This window comes from Phalacrocorax aristotelis, chromosome 9, assembly GCF_949628215.1.
Source record: "Phalacrocorax aristotelis chromosome 9, bGulAri2.1, whole genome shotgun sequence".
NCBI lineage: Eukaryota > Metazoa > Chordata > Aves > Suliformes > Phalacrocoracidae > Phalacrocorax > Phalacrocorax aristotelis.
This window is the reverse complement of record NC_134284.1, coordinates 30,060,528-30,077,498: the sequence shown is the minus strand read 5'-3', so window position 1 is coordinate 30,077,498 and position 16,971 is coordinate 30,060,528. Positions and strand designations below refer to the sequence as shown.

At 45.1% G+C, this 16,971-nt stretch overlaps 1 protein-coding gene across 2 annotated transcripts in view; it reads left to right on the top strand.

Annotated features, from left to right (window-relative positions):
* The first annotated feature begins 1,180 nt into the window (after window positions 1-1,180).
* Window positions 1,181-16,971, top strand: part of MTHFD1 (methylenetetrahydrofolate dehydrogenase, cyclohydrolase and formyltetrahydrofolate synthetase 1) — a 42,718-nt gene continuing 26,927 nt past the window's right edge. Inside the window, exons 1-9 of one of the 2 annotated variants that reach the window (XM_075104118.1) lie at window positions 1,223-1,356; window positions 2,725-2,882; window positions 9,146-9,230; window positions 11,615-11,674; window positions 12,373-12,426; window positions 12,784-12,920; window positions 13,047-13,147; window positions 13,486-13,622; window positions 15,048-15,159. In XM_075104118.1, coding sequence (XP_074960219.1) covers window positions 2,752-2,882; window positions 9,146-9,230; window positions 11,615-11,674; window positions 12,373-12,426; window positions 12,784-12,920; window positions 13,047-13,147; window positions 13,486-13,622; window positions 15,048-15,159 — 817 coding nt within the window. In that variant the 5' untranslated portion in view covers window positions 1,223-1,356; window positions 2,725-2,751. Of the gene's footprint in view, window positions 1,357-2,724; window positions 2,883-9,145; window positions 9,231-11,614; window positions 11,675-12,372; window positions 12,427-12,783; window positions 12,921-13,046; window positions 13,148-13,485; window positions 13,623-15,047; window positions 15,160-16,971 lie in introns of both variants that reach the window. The other variant, XM_075104119.1, reaches the window with a different exon arrangement.

Below are 16,971 nucleotides of genomic sequence, written 5' to 3'. Positions count from 1 at the left end.
TCCAACCCTTACTATCCATAGCTTGTCAATCTGCAGTGGTATTACCCTTTTTCTTTGCTGTTCTGCCTCCACGTGTGGCAGATGTGCCTAGGTTCCAAAGCAGGCATGTGCTGTTACTCCCCAAGAGCAACCTAACACTGTGGGTCCACCCCATCTTTGATTCCAGTTTGCCAGTTCCCTGTCCCCGACGTTTTTATCATTTTATTGAATTGTGGACCTGTTCTCTAACCACGTACGATGTATTAGCAAGAAAAACTGACAAGCTCCTTAACCTCTCTGGGTCTTGCCTGAGAAAGTCTGCCTCAGTGACATTAAACTTCTTTTCCCATTTCCAGCTCTGGCTGGACCCTAATCACTTATTTTCTGTATGTGTGAGAAAACCACTGAACGCTGACTCTCTCTGCAAGGTCCTAAAACATCTTCAGAGTGAGGAACACCCTTGGTTATGTAAACAGCAATACACACAGAGGACTGCACGGATCTGAGCAGCTGCCTGACAGGGAACTACACCTTCACCAGTCCTAATCGGAGTCCATACCTTGGAGGTGGCCATTAGCAACTCTCGACAGCCATGAACTTTAGGGCACAACCCTGCTCTTTTCTTCACTGCCCTTTTTCCACGCTGGCTAGCCAGCAGTTTGGTGACTTTATGTTAGACAAATGTGTTGAAATCCTGAAGAGTAAAAATCACTCTTAGCATAACCTCTGTGGAGTGCCACAGTACTACCCCCGGGCATGAAACACAGGCGTTATTCTTAAACCGATTTGCAGTTTTCGTGAAGATATGGCCAGGAATTCACCGTGCAGAGCCCGCCACCAGCAGTCGGGCACTGCCAGCCCCTCCGGGCCGGCGGGCAGCCTCCCGCCGCCCCCACCCCCAGCCCCGGAGGCCGCTCTCGCCCTCCCCTCCCAGCGCCCTTCTCCGCACAGCAGGGCTCCAGGAAAGGCGGGGAGCGGCTCCTCTAACGCGTTCTGGCGGCCATTTCGCCGCGCCGCTCAGCGCCCGCTCCCCCCTCCCCGCCCCCCTCAGCGGCAGGCGCCTGCCGGGCTCCTCACGGCGGCTTCAGAAAGGGCTGGGGTGGAGGCGCGGCACCGCCGCCCCAGAACCGCCGCCGTGGGCGGCGCCCATGGCCGCCACCCCGTGCCCCTCTCCGCCCTCCTCCGGGGCGGGGGCAGCGCTTGCGCGGTGGGGCCGGCGGTCGCCCAAAGTTTGGGCCCACGTGGGTCGCCGAGTAGGGCACGGGTGGGGGCATCCCGTCGCGCAGACTGCTCCGTGAGTCCCGCCGCGCTCGGCCACTGCCTCCCCGCCCTCACCATGGCCCCCGCCGAGATCCTCAGCGGCAAGATAGTCTCCGCGTACGTACCCCGGGGCTGCCATCCCGCCCGCTCGCCCTTCCCGCCATGCGGCCGGCGCTGCGCAGGGCGGGGGGTTCCTCGGGCGGGGAAAGTCTGTGGGGAGCCGCGGGGGTTTTCACCCCGCGGGGGTTTTTACCCCGTGGGATGGCCGCGGTAGGGAAGGAAACCGGCGCGGCTGGTGGGTGCCGCGGGGGACCCAGCCCTGCTGGCCGGGGGAACGGGGCCGTGGTGGCCTTTGCTCTGGCGCGGCCGCCGGGATGAAGCGGTTTGAAGACACCCTAAAGCTTTTTCACTACGTTGCATTCAAAGCTCACTTCTTTCTGACTAGAAACGGTGGGGGTTATTAAATGAAGGTACTATTAAAGATCTTCAGAAGAAGCTAAAGTGCTGTCACGAGTGCATTGCCCCCCAGCAACCCAGCGGTGCTTCTGCTTGGTTCTCGGTCCAGCACCAGCCCCGCACAGCGGCTGGTGGCCCCCCAGCACCTCTGCCCTGGGTGCCCGGCGGGTGTGAAACGGCTAGCTGACTTCCCGGTCTTGTGTATTTACGCAGTGCTCTTGGGATGCTTTATGAGCAGGAGCTGGGAACCTGCGCTCTAGACATGGTCTCTGTGTTCATACTGTACAGGCATTGGTCACTTTCCTTTTTAAAGCAAGATAAATTAATCCATGTGTTGGGTAACATCAAGATGAATGTTCACAGGTGTCCTGCCAAAGGTGTTGGAAAAATTTTGCAGACCCTAAAGGAAAAGGCTTGCTTGTGCTTTTTAGCTTTTACTTAGCTGGCAAGCTCTGAGCGTAGGTGTCCCTGCATTGTGTCTTTTACTTTGCTTATTTTTCCTACTGCTGCTATACATACATATCCAGTAAGAAAGGTAAATGAATTTCCCTAACCCTTGGAAACTGCAGTGTTTAGCAAAACATCTGTTACATGCTGTGCGAACAGGATTTGCTTAGGTAGGTTTGTTGAGTACCAGGGAATTTGGACAGAAGGTGTAAATTTGAAATGGTCTAGAGTAATCTTGGAAAAGTTGTTCGGCCCAATCTTAGGTATTTCTATGTATGACACATCTACCTCTGACAGCAGAGCATTTCTGAAAAGTAGGCCTAATGTGTCTTGAATCTGAATATCCATAATGAAAGGCTGCTTGCATATTTTTTACCTGGTAACTTTTGGGCTGGTACCACTTGGGTATTGCAGTTTCTCAGTCTTGTGTGCTTCATTATACCTCATACTTTTGGCAGTCTTGAAGCCAGTATGCTCTGCCATGCCTATGTGTGGTGCTGGTGGTACTTAGTGATTTGCCTGTTGCAGGTTTCCTCCTTCTGGTATAGGAAGTGTTCTTATGTGTTCTGCTTTTTTTCCTAGTGGAGTACTTGAAGGAGGCATGAAGAAATGGGCTATCTACCCTGCAGATACCTGTCCCTGTCTTCTAGACCCTCTAGAGAAATGCTGGTCCAGAGGATTCTCATGGTCCTGAGTTCACCTGCAGGCCAAGAGGCTGGCAGCAGCAGCAGAAGTGATAGGCATGTGGTTTTTCTAGGAATTTTCAACTGAATTGTCTGTTGGAGAAAGGGAGTGTTTCTGACTTCACATAAACTGCAAAATTTTTTCAGTTGCTATCTTCTAGGGGATGATTTTTGTTACTTTATCCTCTAATCAAGATAAGTGTGTGTTTGTAAGTCAGTCAGATATTAACAAATGAGGTGAATCAATCAAGTAGTGTGCCAGCTACATAATTCTGAGTTTGTCTGTGTGTTTTAAATCAAAACTCATAAACTCATAAGTTTTGATAAGCTCTCCTGCCACCAAGCACCCCTTCCCCAAAGAGAGGTGAAAAAAATAACTAGTGTCATGCTCATTATTTAAACAAAAATCAGGTAAGTAGTGGCGTTCTTATTTTTGTGAAACCTGTAAAGAGAATAAATACTTAGAGAGTGCTTTCTTGTCTCTATAAATAAGGAAAACCTGATGAGGAAATAAAGCCAGTTCACACCTAGAAAGTCCTGAGAGGCTCAGAAGAGGTACAAAGGAAAATAGACCTTTTCAGTGTCTTTGACTATTACCTGTGAGGATAGTAAATGTGGTGGTGTTGTGCATGGGAAGGAGAACACACAGGGCAGCAGACCTTGTTGTATGTGTAGGATTTTGGTGTTTCAGTTCATGCTTCTCTGGCTAAGGCTGGTTATTTCAGTAGAAGCCTGGACAGTCTGTGAAAGATATTAAATGTTGGATGGGTTACGCATCAATCTGAGCTGGCTAGTTATCTCTGAGTGGCTTTCCTCTACTTCTCTGAGTGAGTGTTTAGTAATTCAGCCTTAGACTTTGCTGCAAGTTAAATTTGCCTCATTGGCAAATGAGTTGCAAAACATGAGTTATTGTGTAACGCTACAGTAAACAAATGAGTACTAAGAGCCAGAGAAACGGTGCTTTAAGTGTGTAGAATATGGAGGATTGGAGGGAATGAAAATACAGTATTCTCAATCTTTTTTTTATTACTAACGTACCCATAAAATAAAAATACTCTGTCTGAAGTAGATACTCAGAGCAGAACATTGTAGTGGCTCTTCTTTACAGCTTATGTCCGCTGCAGTGAGCGGAGTGTTCAGTCGTTACTGTCTGAAGTAGCCCAGGTTTGGAAAACTCTGGCTTGGCCTGTAGTGGTTGATAGCACCAGGAATGGACCAACACTCCTGGTCTGGATGAGTGGCTGATGAGTTGTGATGGCAGGGAAGCCTTAACACCCCTCCCAGCTTCAGGTAGTGCTTTGAGTTTAAAGTACCGTTAAAGTACTGAATATAGAGATGATCCGGCTCAGCTTATAACTGGAGGTAACAGTGCAATAAAGACAACTCTTCAGCTTTTTCAGACTGGGCCTCAAAAGTTTTTTGGAGTTCCTATTGAAACTCCTGTTAAATTTAGTCTGAACCAAAAAAATTCCCTAATCTGTGAGATCTCATTTACCAGATTCTACCCAGAATGTTTCAGGCATGCACTGAAGGGTACCCCACTGTGGATGTGCTAAGTTAAAGTGAACTGTGTGGTCCAGTACTGCTCGGTGCCACTGTGCAGCCCCAAATGTGAGCAAGAACCCCTTGTGTTAGGTGCTGTGCAGACACAGAACTTGAAAAATGGGACCCTGCTCCAGAGAGGTTATGAGGTAGGAGAAAAAGTTGGCTGGTGGACAACAGGGCCACAGTGCTGTCATCTGTGCTCATCAGCACCACGTTGCATGGAAGGGGTAGGAAGGAGGAGGCAGTTCCCCTGTGAGATAATGTCACTGTACCAGGATCATGCAGTATTAGGGCAGGAGAGTTGTGAACAGATTCCAGCTCTGTTCTGTAAACTGTCTTCCCTCAACAGGAGCAATCTGCTGAATTACCAGCAGCGCTCAGATAGACCTTCCCAAGGCAGTTCCCATTCCAGTGCCACTCGACTGGGACAGCCAACCTGCGACTCCTTTCTGTTTCTTCTTTGGGGTGCCAGTAGGATGTTCTGCAGCACACTTGCTTGTAGCCTCTTCACAGTATTTGAAGATAAAGCAGATGTCCTGCTAGCTAGGACATAGTGCCGTGGAGGCTTGCAGTGTGAAGAGACAAGTTTCCCTTTCTCCAGTTCAATTTCTTTTTCTCTTGGGGGCAACAGAAAGTGAGCAGTGGCAGAGGAATGGCTACAGGGACAGCAGCCCTGACCAAGATAGTGCAGGGCCTGGGGAGGACCATCAGCCTTACGCAGCCATTTCTGGAGGCTGCAGCAAGGGCACTTCTGATGAATGTTTCTGAAACTTTTGGAAAATCTGTGATCCAGGCAGTGAGGCCAAACCCCCCTCTTTGGGGGCAGGCCTCTTCTAAAGCATCATTGTCTCTGAAGGAGGTATTTGTCAGGTCAGTACATGGCAGTATTGACATAGACTCAGTGCCCTATTACCCAGGGAAGGGCCAGAAACACAGCCTGGGATCATCTCCAGTATGGTGATGTGTATGCTCGCACCATAGCCGTTGCGTGCACATAATCCCATAGGTGTAGTGGTGGGGTCTGCCTGAGGAGGCACTAGCTGTGTGCATCTCTCCATTTACAGCAGAGCTGGAGGAATGTGGTTTGTCCTTTGCTGTTCTGGGAAATTCACTTAACAATTTTAAATTCAGCTTACTGTTCCAGTCTAGAGAAAGAAAGGCTAACAGATTTTATTTTTTAATCTTTGGAGCTGGCTTTTGCACTGTGTGCTTACAGCTGTGTGCTGTCCTTAACCTGTGTGGACCCTGGACCCTTGTTTGCAGTGTGAGTTTGTTTGTGGAAGAATGTGTGGGCACAGGAGGGGTCTCAGTGTCAGAAGGAAGGCTTTTGGAGGAACAGCCATATACAATTGCAAATTTATGCTTGCAGACTTAAAAGTGCTTTCATACGGCTAATAAAAAATTATGTTCATTTATCAACGTCAACTTTTATTTTAGTGAACACCTGGAGTCCACAACAGCTAAATAGCTGCTGGGTTGCAAAGTTTATTTAGCAAGGTATTTGTAAGGCTGCAGAGTTAAAACAAGGATTTTAACTTTTCCCCTTAATTTTTCTCAAACCTTTGACCTGTGGCTTTTCTGGTAACTGGAGAGCAGTGGTAGTTAACACTAGGTGGCTGTCTAACAAGTGATTTCATGATTTAAGGCTCCTAAAGCAAATCGGCTCTGGCAGCACCACTTCATGTGTTTGTGCGTGTTATCTTTCTTCTGTAGGTGAAGGGGAAGTGAGCTGATGCCTAATTACAGAAAATGACAGCAACATAATATGTGAACAGTCATGGCTGCTGGGGGTGAAAGCATGCAACAGCCCTGCTTGACAGAGGGAAACTAGACCCTTGGGTGGGCCTGGTTCTCCTCCACTGAGAAGGCTGGATTAAAAAAAAAAAAACAACACCCAGACCTGAGACCCTTTCCAGTTGACTGTCCCTTATGAGGGTTTTACTGTGTCATAAATTCTGATATGTTTCACATTTGTTTATGTTTCTTTTTTTTGCTGGCCACAAACCAGTGCTGTACCCTCCTTACTGCAACACAGGAGGCTGTTCTTCAGAAACAGCTCCCTCAAAGAGGTGGCCCACATCACCCACTCAGAGGCCATCCATGCATAGTGGCTTTCTGATGCTCCTTGAGACTTCTGTCACTCCAGTGTGAAGAATTGCTAGGACAGGGCTTGCTATGACACTGTTTTCTGAACTCATCCGCCAGTCTTAGTGTCAACTCTCTTACAGAGGTGATAGCTAAAGGAAGCCTAGGAACTGCTGTTTCTTAAGTAACGTTGAAAACAACCTCTATACCAAAGCTCATTAAGAGACTGAATGGCTTGGTGAGATGCAAACACCTAGAAATACTCGGAACCTGCTCCTTGGGTGCAGCAGAGCTCTGACTGTGTTATTTGGGATGCGGCAGGAGAGATCCGTGATTTGGGACAGAGCAGGAGGCTGTGTGACTCCGCAGAGATGGGACTCTCAACAGCCTCAGAGCTGCTTCTGACTGGGCCAGCTGCAGCTGTCCCCTGGGATCAGTGCTGCTGGGTTGCAGCAGAGCCGTGTGCTGCTGCCACTTCCCTTTCTTCTTGCCTCTGGCATTTCTGATTTGGAGGTCATAGTTGCAGGGTAGAGTTGGCTTCACTGGTTCTCTGTCATTCTGGAATTTTCCTATTGGCAGGAATCACAGCCTCCTGGCTATCATTCCTTGCTGTTTGTGTTTTTAATGAACTGGCGCTAACGGCACCTCCCCCAGTCTGGGAAGTCTGGTTCCGCTTGGGAAGTAGCAGACCTTGTGGCTTGTGGTACTGATTTGAGGGTAGATGAGCACAAGAAGACCATCCGTGTTTTAAACAGTAGGATGTTTGGAGCAGAGTAGATTTGCTAAGCGTGATGGTAGCACCTTCTCACCAGTTTGAGAATAGTTGGTGGGACACAGGCTGGATATCACATGAACCAGGACAGACCTGTGAAGCCTCCGTTGTCCTGTGAGGTTTGCTTACCTGGCTTTTGCCTCTGAGTATCTCCTACATTTACAGTGAAGTGCCACAGCCTCCTTCCAGTGCTGTGAGCCCATGAAAAGGGCACAGCTGGTCAGTTCTTCCCTCTGAATCCCAATTGCCTCTGATGAGGAGACGGAGCAGTGGTGCTGGGACTGCACCCAGGCTTTTGGCAGAATTTGAAATTTGAAAGACCAGTCCGACTTGGCACCAGGCCTTCTTTCCACCCCCTCCATCCCTGGTGAAGGATCATGCAAATGGGGCCAGACAGTGATTGAGAAATTAGAGAGGAGTGCAAGGCTGGGGAGGGTGGTGACAGTGGCTTTTGAGCTGTAGATAAGTGATGGGTGCTCCTTATCTCCAAAACATTGCATAGTAAACTGGGTATGAGTTGACATCTGAGCTAGATTAACTAATCAGTGAATGCTGTCATGCTTCCATTTCAAAGTTCTGTTTTAATAATTGTATCCTTAAAACTACCTTCACTGACTTGAGCTGTGTACCAGGGTTTAGCTAATTTTTCCTCACTGCTTCACCTCTGTCCACCTCCCATTCTCCTGCCTCCTCCCATGGGAAAATATTTGGCTTGTTTGGAAGCACTTGGGCTGGGGTTTCTCATGTGAGTGTTGGCAGGTACAGAAGCAGACTGGAGAAAGGAAGGTAGGTGTAGGACTGCAGCCTACTCAGCCTCAAGCAGGCAGGAAATAGAAACACATAGTATTGACCATCTGTAGAAGGGGTGTATCTTTGGGTACCTGTCGTGGTTTAACCCACCAGGCAGCTAAACACCACATAGCCGTTCGATCACTCCTCCCCCACAGTGAGATGGGGGAGAGAATTGGGGCAGGGGGGAAGTGAGGTTCATGGATTGAGATAAAGACAGTATAATAGGACAGAAAAGGAAGGGAAAAGAATAATACTAATAAACAAAAAGGATATACAAAATAGTGATGCACATTGCAGTTACTCACCACCCGCCGACCGATGCCCAGCTAGCTCTTGAGCAGCAGCCTCCCAGCCAAGTTTCCCCCTAGTTTATATACTGAGCACAGCATCACCTGGTATGGAATATCCATTTGGCTAGTTTGGGTCAGCTGTCCCAGCTGTGCCCCCTCCCAATTTCTTGTGCATCTTGTCCAGCCTTCTCAGTTGGTAGACCACCAGAAGTTAAAAAGTCCTTGACTTGATGTAACCACTACTTAGCAACAACTAAAATATCAGTGTGTTATCAGCATTATTTCATACTAAAAACACAGGACTATACCAGCTATTAGGAAGAAAATTAACTCTATCCCAGCCAAACCCAGGACAGTACCTTCTGTTAGTTTCAGAGTTTCACCACTGTAGATTCATCATCGTTTACCAGGACAGAATGTGTGACAGAGTTGACTGGTGACTGTGAGGATAGGTAGATTTGGTACAGCATATGTGGAAAGAGGATTTGCTTTTGAGGAGGGAGTTTGAAATTGCAGGAATTTCCATGCCAAATTTAGTACTTTTTTTTTTTACCTTTTTATCCTACGAGACCATGAAGAGGAGGGTGAAGAAGCACAATGTGGACTTTTAAAATATTTTTTAAAAATTTTTAATAAGTTTGAATGAAACTTCTGAAGTGTCTTAGTGATTTGTGGACATTACTTGGAAATTGCTGGGGCTTGTGTACTTAAGGCATAAGTTAAGTGTTTGCCAGTCTACCCATCTGTCATCTTTTCAACTCCTGACTTATCACTGTATGAGAATTCAGCCCCTGGTTAACTTCTACCATGTTTTCATTTTTTTTCCCCTTCTTCAGACAAGTGAGAGACAGACTAAAGCAGCAAGTCGCTGAGATGAAAGAGAAATTTCCAGGCTTCAGACCAGGACTCGCAATTTTGCAGGTATTGTTTTCTTTAATGACAACTACAGAAAATCTGTGTTGCTTTGCAATAAGTGCACAGCTGATGAGCTTCATCAAAGCTGCCTTGCAATGGTAATGTTTTATAAGGAATAGAAGAGCAGAGTTCCCTGTGGGGTGGTAACACAATTCTGTGATGTCTTTTCCCCAAGTACTGGGACCCAGAAATATTTTGGGAGTTCTGGCTTGGTTTTTTTTTTCCCCTTTCATCAGATGCTTGCAGTTCTCTGAGTGTTATATTTGTGAAACGGTAAAAGTAGGCCTCTTGCGTATTTAGAGAAAGCAGTGCTCATAGATTCTATTCCAAGTCTCTGCATTTGCATGAACCCTAAAGCCTGTCAGATTTCAGAAATCTTTGAAATGGGGTGTTTATTAAGGGATTTGGTCTGTTCTTATATCAGAACATGGAGAGAGAGAAGGAGGGTAGGGGAGGACAAAAAAAACCCAACCAAAAACACCCATGGCCAAGAAGACTTTGAGTGCAGGGGTTAAAAGAAAATCCCATTGCTGAATGTGATGTCTGTCCAGCAGTGTAAGTGCTAGAGTCTACGCGGAGACACTTGCGGAGGGAAAAAGCAGTCATCGGTACAGGGTTTTGGCCTGTGTTTGGCAGAATTATGGTGTGTTGCTTTTTACTTTCTCCTTGCAGCAATAAAAAATGGAAACTCTTTGTGCTTAGATCAGAAGGTGACTAGCAATATTAAGTGTCATGTAACAGGAAGGAACTGTGGCCACAAAGGCTTGATGGCCTAGAAGTGGCTACATAGAGAAGAAGCTTCTGTATTTTGGGTTCCTGAAGAGCTCTTGGTGCCTGTCCCTGGATGCCAGTGCACTGGAACCACTGCAGTGCACTGGAACCTACTGCCACCACTGTAGTACACAAAGACCATGCTTCTTTTCAGTAACAGGAACAAATTTGTTTGTGCTTTGGGTTTTTTTTTCTGGTTTTCTTTTCCATTAGCTTTAAGAAGATAACCTCTACAGAAGACTTGTCTTTAGGTGTTTAGAAGGAAGGAGGAAGGTCTCTTATTTAAAATTTCATAAAGGATGCTTTGATTGAAGTTACTGAACTGCTGACCATGTAAACTGCCTTCAAAAATTGCTGTCTTGTACTGTTACTGGATTTTTCTCTTGCTCGGCCTGTGCTCTCTTCAATCCTGGGTTGTCCGAGTCCTTTACAACTTGTTTGCTGTTCAGCTCTCTGACGCTTTTATAACCTACCAAACAGCCTGGGCTTGTAGTTCACCTCCTGATACTGATATTCTCAGCTGCCTATTTTTCAGTTAAGTCAGGACAATTAGTTGTTTCTGATAAGTAGCACCCCACACAATATGTGCTGTTGGGAGGTATCTGATGTCCTCTGAGCTCAAAGACTAAGTCAGTTAATCTTTATTTTTTGTCCTGTAGTCAGGAATGTCCTCTTTTTCACAATATATGTGAACTGTGTGCTGACATCTCCTGATGCCTGCTCTCTTCTTCTTTTCTGCCCTGTATGAGTCATACCTTTTCCTAAACCCAGCAGACATTAAAGGGGAGACAGCCCCTTTTTCTCACCCTAGGAAAGAAGAACGAGTGTATGCTGGGTGATCAGGTAATGCAGTCTCCCCTGCAGCTTGTAATCTGTGTGAGAACCAGGGATAGCTACCAAGTACCAGGGAACAGGGTTTCAAGAGTTTGCTTATCAGCTTTTCTGTATTTGCCCCTCATTTTCTTATCATTGTAGGGAGTATTACCTTTAACAAAACATACTGGATGTTGCAAACAGTCTTCTGAAATGTAGTTGTGCTATAATCACCCAATACTGCCAAAAACTACAGGCATTTGTTCCACTTGCTGCTTTCTTTTTGAGCATCACTTTGTTCTTGTTTTGTTGGTTTTTCGATGGCAGGAAAATTCTCAAGGTCCAAAACGGCAGTGGAAGAAATCTCTCTATCAAGACACACATATGTGCATGAAATTAAGATTCCTGGGTATCAGAGAGGCCCAACTTTTCTGAAAGCCTTAATCAAATAATTGGATGTTTTCAGCACCTGCTGAGCAAGTTAATTAGCTAGAGGTTTAACTTTCTCAGATGAGACAGCAGACAGTATTTTCTGCTGTGGAGAACACTCTTTTTCAATAGGTGTAAACAGTGTTTACGCAGGAGATCAGACAACTTGTCTCTAGCTGCATCTTACTTGAGAGAACACTTTCCTGTTAGCTACAGATACTTATAGCCTCTGTCAGTGTGTTTTACAGTTTTTCAAGAAAACCTCTGTCTCCTTGATGTAGCTCAAAAGAAGCCAGGGAAGCTAAGGGTTAAGCCCATCTCAGCCTGTGACTGGATCTGTATTCTGCAGCGTGACTCAACTGTCTTTTTGTCATTAGGTTGGAAATCGGGATGATTCGAACCTCTACATTAATATGAAGCTGAAGGCTGCTGCTGAGGTAATGCCCAAACTCTTAATATTTCTTTTTACCCCCTTCTACAGTAGGTCAAATCTGAATATGAAACAAAAGATGCAAATCAAAGCTTTGCCGTATTGGAGAAACCAGCGTTGGCCTGAATTCTTTGTTATAAAGAAATGGTATAGGTATGTGACTGACTGGACACTTAGCCAAGTAGGGTAACAACAGCGTGGGTTGGTGCCACTTTTTGTGTAATCTAGGAGATGATCACTTGTGTCCGAAGTGCTGATGCTCTGTCTTTTCTGACCTGTGGCTACATGCTTCTCTTCCCAGAATGTCTCATACCTGCAGTTGCCTTGCATCACTCACCAAGTGGTACATTGCATGCTACAGCACGGCTGGGAACATAGATGAGTCCCTGTTTCCCTAGGTGTTGGCTGGCATCTTCTCTGCTGGCATTTCAAGCCAGTATGCTGTCAAGCCCAGATGTTGTTATTCATGTTAAATGGTGAATAGGACAGATGAAGTGTGGACCAACCTAAGTAGGCAAAGCGCTAACCTTTTTTTCTTTTGTTGATGATATTTCCAAATAATAAGACTGTAGCCACAGGAACAGGAGATAGACCTGGGAAATGTGACAGAATATAGCTGTGACTGGGCTGGTCTGAGAGAATAGCCAGATCAATCTCTGATGTCAATTCAGAAATCAAATAATTTGCTGGTATTCTCATTTGCAGATTGGGATCAGTGCCAATCACATAAAACTGCCAAATACAGCAACAGAAGCTGACGTAAGTAATATAGCGAATAATGGAAAAATAAATAATTTTGGTCTTGAGCTCAAGACATGAACTTATATTTGCCCTGTCATTTTATAAAAAAACACTGCTTGCCCATAGATATTAACTCATTAAAGTGGAACCTGCTGAGGTATTTTGTTTTTTAAAAGAAAACTAAACCAATACAATGTAAAATTTAGAGACTCAAATAGGTATTTTTCTAAAAATAAAAAATGTGAGTCATAGATACTCAGGTGGAAAAGCTAAACATACTGTGTGTCTCTTAATCCAGATAGGGTGGTGCTTTTTCCTTTGCATCAGTCATTTCAGTTTATTGGCCATTAAATTTTTGGTCTTTACTTCTTGTAGGTCCTCAAGTGCATTGCCTCTTTGAATGGAGACCCTGCTGTTCATGGCTTTATAGTGCAGCTGCCACTTGACTCTGATAAACCCATCAATACAGAAAAAATAACCAATGCTGTTGCACCTGAAAAGGACGTAGATGGGTAAACTGACTTCACCCCTGGAGAGCATGACAGCTACTCCAGAAAGAAACCTTTTTTTTTGTTTTGTTCTGAACGGCGATCACGAGGCTGGGAATCTTACTTAGCCTTTGTTCTTTCAAAATACAGCTTAAGTAGCATCAATGCTGGGAAACTCTCTAGAGGGGACCTTGGAGACTGCTTTATTCCCTGTACACCAAAAGGATGCATGGAACTTATCAGGCAGACAGGTAAGGAGGTTTCCATCCATTATTCATGAGTGCAGTAGTCTTCAATAAGAGGAGAAATTACAAACCTTGCAAGGCTGTGCTTCGAATTGAAACTTATATTGAGATGCCACATTTCATCTCTGCCTTTTCAGATAGGAAAAGAGCTAGTTTTAAAGTGGTCCTTCCTTCTTCCCTCCCAACTCCAATTCCCTATCACACACAACCCAGAAGAAAAATAGTAATCTGAAGTACCAGAGCCAGGCTTAAACTGACCAAAAGACTCCAGAGCCATTTGAGTTAGTTTGTACTAGAGTGCACAATGACCTAATTTTACCTCCTCCTGACTTTCTCTGGTGCAGGCACCCAGGTTGCAGGGAAAAGAGCTGTGGTGGTTGGTCGCAGCAAGATTGTTGGTGCTCCCATGCATGACCTGCTGCTCTGGAATCACGCAACAGTAACCACTTGCCATTCAAAGACCTCAACGCTGGCTGAGGAGGTAATGACAGGATGTATTCATGAGGCTGTAGTTTTTTGCTGCAATCCAGTGCTGCCTGCTGCACGTTGCCACTTGGTTTATTGCTACCTGAAGTCACTGGGTCTGGGTTGTCTTCCATCTGAGACAGTTTCCCAGTCCTGTTCATTGGATGGTTGTGTAAATACTTCTGCTGGAATAGGATCTTGATTATTTTTGGCCCTCAATGGGAGGTTTTTAATTATAATAATAAAATTATTATTTTTGTTTTCTTTAGGCAAGTGCTGAGAATTTAATCACGCCTTCCTAATCTCTAAGTAGTGGCCTGCATGTGTTTTGTTTTTTCCCCAGAAAGGCCAGGTGGGCTTTTGCTTTAATGGCTGGGAAATGCTAGACCAAATGTTTTTTCCAGTTTGTTCCCCCCCCCCCCCCCCGCCCCAGTCTATATTCCATGACTGGGAGTTGGTACCATTTTTCTCTTTAGCAGTGAGAGTGACAGAAATAGTATGTTGCTGTGCTGCCACCTACTTGGATTTCGTAGAGCAATCAACACTGCCAGGCTCTGTAGGCAAGTATTAAAGCTGGAAAGAGGGTAGGTGTATTTGAATATAACTCACAAGGAAGATTAGAAACACTGCAGTGCTTCATGCCGTTAAGTCACTGTTCAATAAGACTGACATTAGTTTGATTAACGATTGAAGTGCTAATTCTTAATGAAATCTTTGAAATAGTTAATCTCTCTTGGAGATTAACTGAAAAAATTCCAAGGGATAGCACCTTCTTAGGCAAACATGAATGAAGAAGTGCAAGAACTGACAGCGAGCTTTAGTCAGAGTCTCTAGCGCCAGCTCTGTGACCAGGTCTGTGAAATTTACTGAGTACTGTCTGAACCAATATTAGTGCTGAATTACAATCAGCTTTCCCTGAAGCTGCATGTTACACAGTCCTGGACTTAAAAAACACAAGGCAGTGCTGCCACAAGTGAAGTGCCGCTTAGAGTTCTGTGCAGGGGCTGTTCTTGGCTGCTGTCTGATGAGTGCTGGATATATTTCTAGCATTGAAAAGAGCAGCTGAATGTGCAGGGATGTTTGAAGGGAGGAAGATAAGAGTATGTGGAAGGCTTTAATTTTATATAAAGAAAGTAGTCTGTGTTCCACTTGGGAATCACGGGGGAGTTCAAAGAAGGTTGTGAAGTGTTGACTAGCAATAGTAGGTCAGAGAAGGAGTGTGAAAATAGGCCATAATTTCTGGCTGCAGGAATTTGCGCTTGCCAAGGAACTGGTAGCTACCTTTAATTGCTGACTATGCCCTTCCATCCCTCCGATGGCAATGGGTGAGCACACAGTTTCACTGCAATTGAAGCTGATCTAAGTTGCTGCTGAAGCAGCTCTGCATTTTCCACTGCTGGTGTGATACAGAGTTGGTTTTTTGGCTTTTTTTTTTTCCTAGGTTGGTAAAGCTGATATCCTGGTGGTTGCAGCTGGTAAAGCTGAAATGGTAAAAGGTGAATGGATCAAACCTGGTGCAATTGTAATAGACTGTGGAATTAACCATGTGCCAGGTGCGTGGGTAATGTATAAAGAGTGGGGATGTGTTTATTTGTATATAAATGCAGTTGCTAAGTAAGTACATGGATACTGTTTCCTTGGTGTTTCTAGTCAATGCGGACTTCTTCCTCTTTTAAGTCTCTTAGCTAATGATGGCAACCTCTGAAGATGTCAGAATAAACAAAGGTCGGTCTGAAGTACTGTCTTAAAGCAGATCAGTGGCAGTTTTGCTTCTGTGTTCAGTGAGGCTGATGATCAGTAGAGGAAAGAGGAGGCCTAGGAAATATCCCTGTATCCAGCAGAATATCCATGTAATTTGCTGCAACTACATAGTGAAGTCTTGCTGCTGTTGTCGCTTGAGACCATGCAGCTTTGCTGCCATTACTTTGCAGTTAGATCTGATTAAGCTGTTCTGTTTGAAATACCTGAATGGCAAGCAGTCTCTTAAAGTAGCTGTGGATTTGTTGAATCACAACATCAACTTCTTAGGCTTGAATGGCTGTTGTCTTGACACAAAGCAGCTTCTGCAAGAGTGTTGGTGACAGTGGCTTTGGTACTGAATAAAGTGCTTGAACGTAATGGATTTTAGGGTAGGGTTTCATTTATCTACTTCCTTATAAAGGAGGAACAGACAGTCTGACAATTTCTGTTTTCATCTCATTTTAAATCCAAATTACTGATATTGAATGATATGGAAAATTAGTCACCATCCAACTATCTCTGTGCTACACCCACAGAGCTTTTAAAAGGTAGTTTTCATAATTAATCAGTCATTTTGTTGCCATTATTTAATGGAATGTAAAGAAATTTCTGTTCAGCAGTCTTGTTCCTCAAAGATGACACTGAGTTGCATTTAAAAACATTAGTCTCTGCCTAATTAAAATTAAAAAGTCATCTGCTGTTGCTGTTTGTTGCTTGATGTATTTGTGCCAAGCTACCCAAACTTAGGCAATTTGCAAAAAGCCACAGGGTCACTGCTGATTTGCATGAAGCAGAATGGCTCAGAGTCTCCTCTGCTAACAGGTTGCACATAAAACTACCATTGTGTTTTTCACCATATGACAGTATCACTTTTTTTTCAGGCTTGATGTGAACTGCATCTCTGAGGGCACATCCTATTCTTGCAATTATTCTGCCTCAGGCAGTGCACTGAGATCTGAGCTTCTTGTACACCCAGCACAGTCAGTGTTGCATGGCAATGTGTGTAATGGTGTTGTGAGACTCAGTAATCAGAGCCTGGTAGAGTACTATAGGAGTTGTCAAATTTCAAAATTACGGATGCCACAGATTCTTTTCTGGTTTTCTGAAGATGATGCGTTTCCCTGCCTCTTTCTTCCCTTCTGATAGGTTGCAAAAAGGTTTTCAGATTAATCTTTTGGGAAATCAGTGCCAGAATTGTGGGAATTGCAATGCTACAGAAAGAACAGCAGCTAGTTTGCCAGCTTCTGCAGCTACATCACTGTACAGATAGAGTATTGCTGCTAGCTGTGATGGTACTTTGAACACGGCAGAGGGAGAAATAGCAGCTGCCATAGATCTTGCCATAGCTGTAAGCGCACCCAGCTTGGTGCCTCCTAGGTGTAGATGTGAGTTGCAGCTGCAGGACATGCCAAGTATAGGCATGTCCAGAGACTGCCAAGTCAGGGTGCCCTGAACAGGCAAATCCCAGCATGATCTGGCATATCAGGACACTAACTTCATGCAGGCTTGCCAAGTTGGAGTTAAAAAAAGTTATAGCTATGTATCGCCACGCAAATGCAGCTGTTGCGCTTTTGAATGGAGGGTGGCCTGTGTACTCCCAAGGCTGCCCGTTTGGAGGCTAGAAC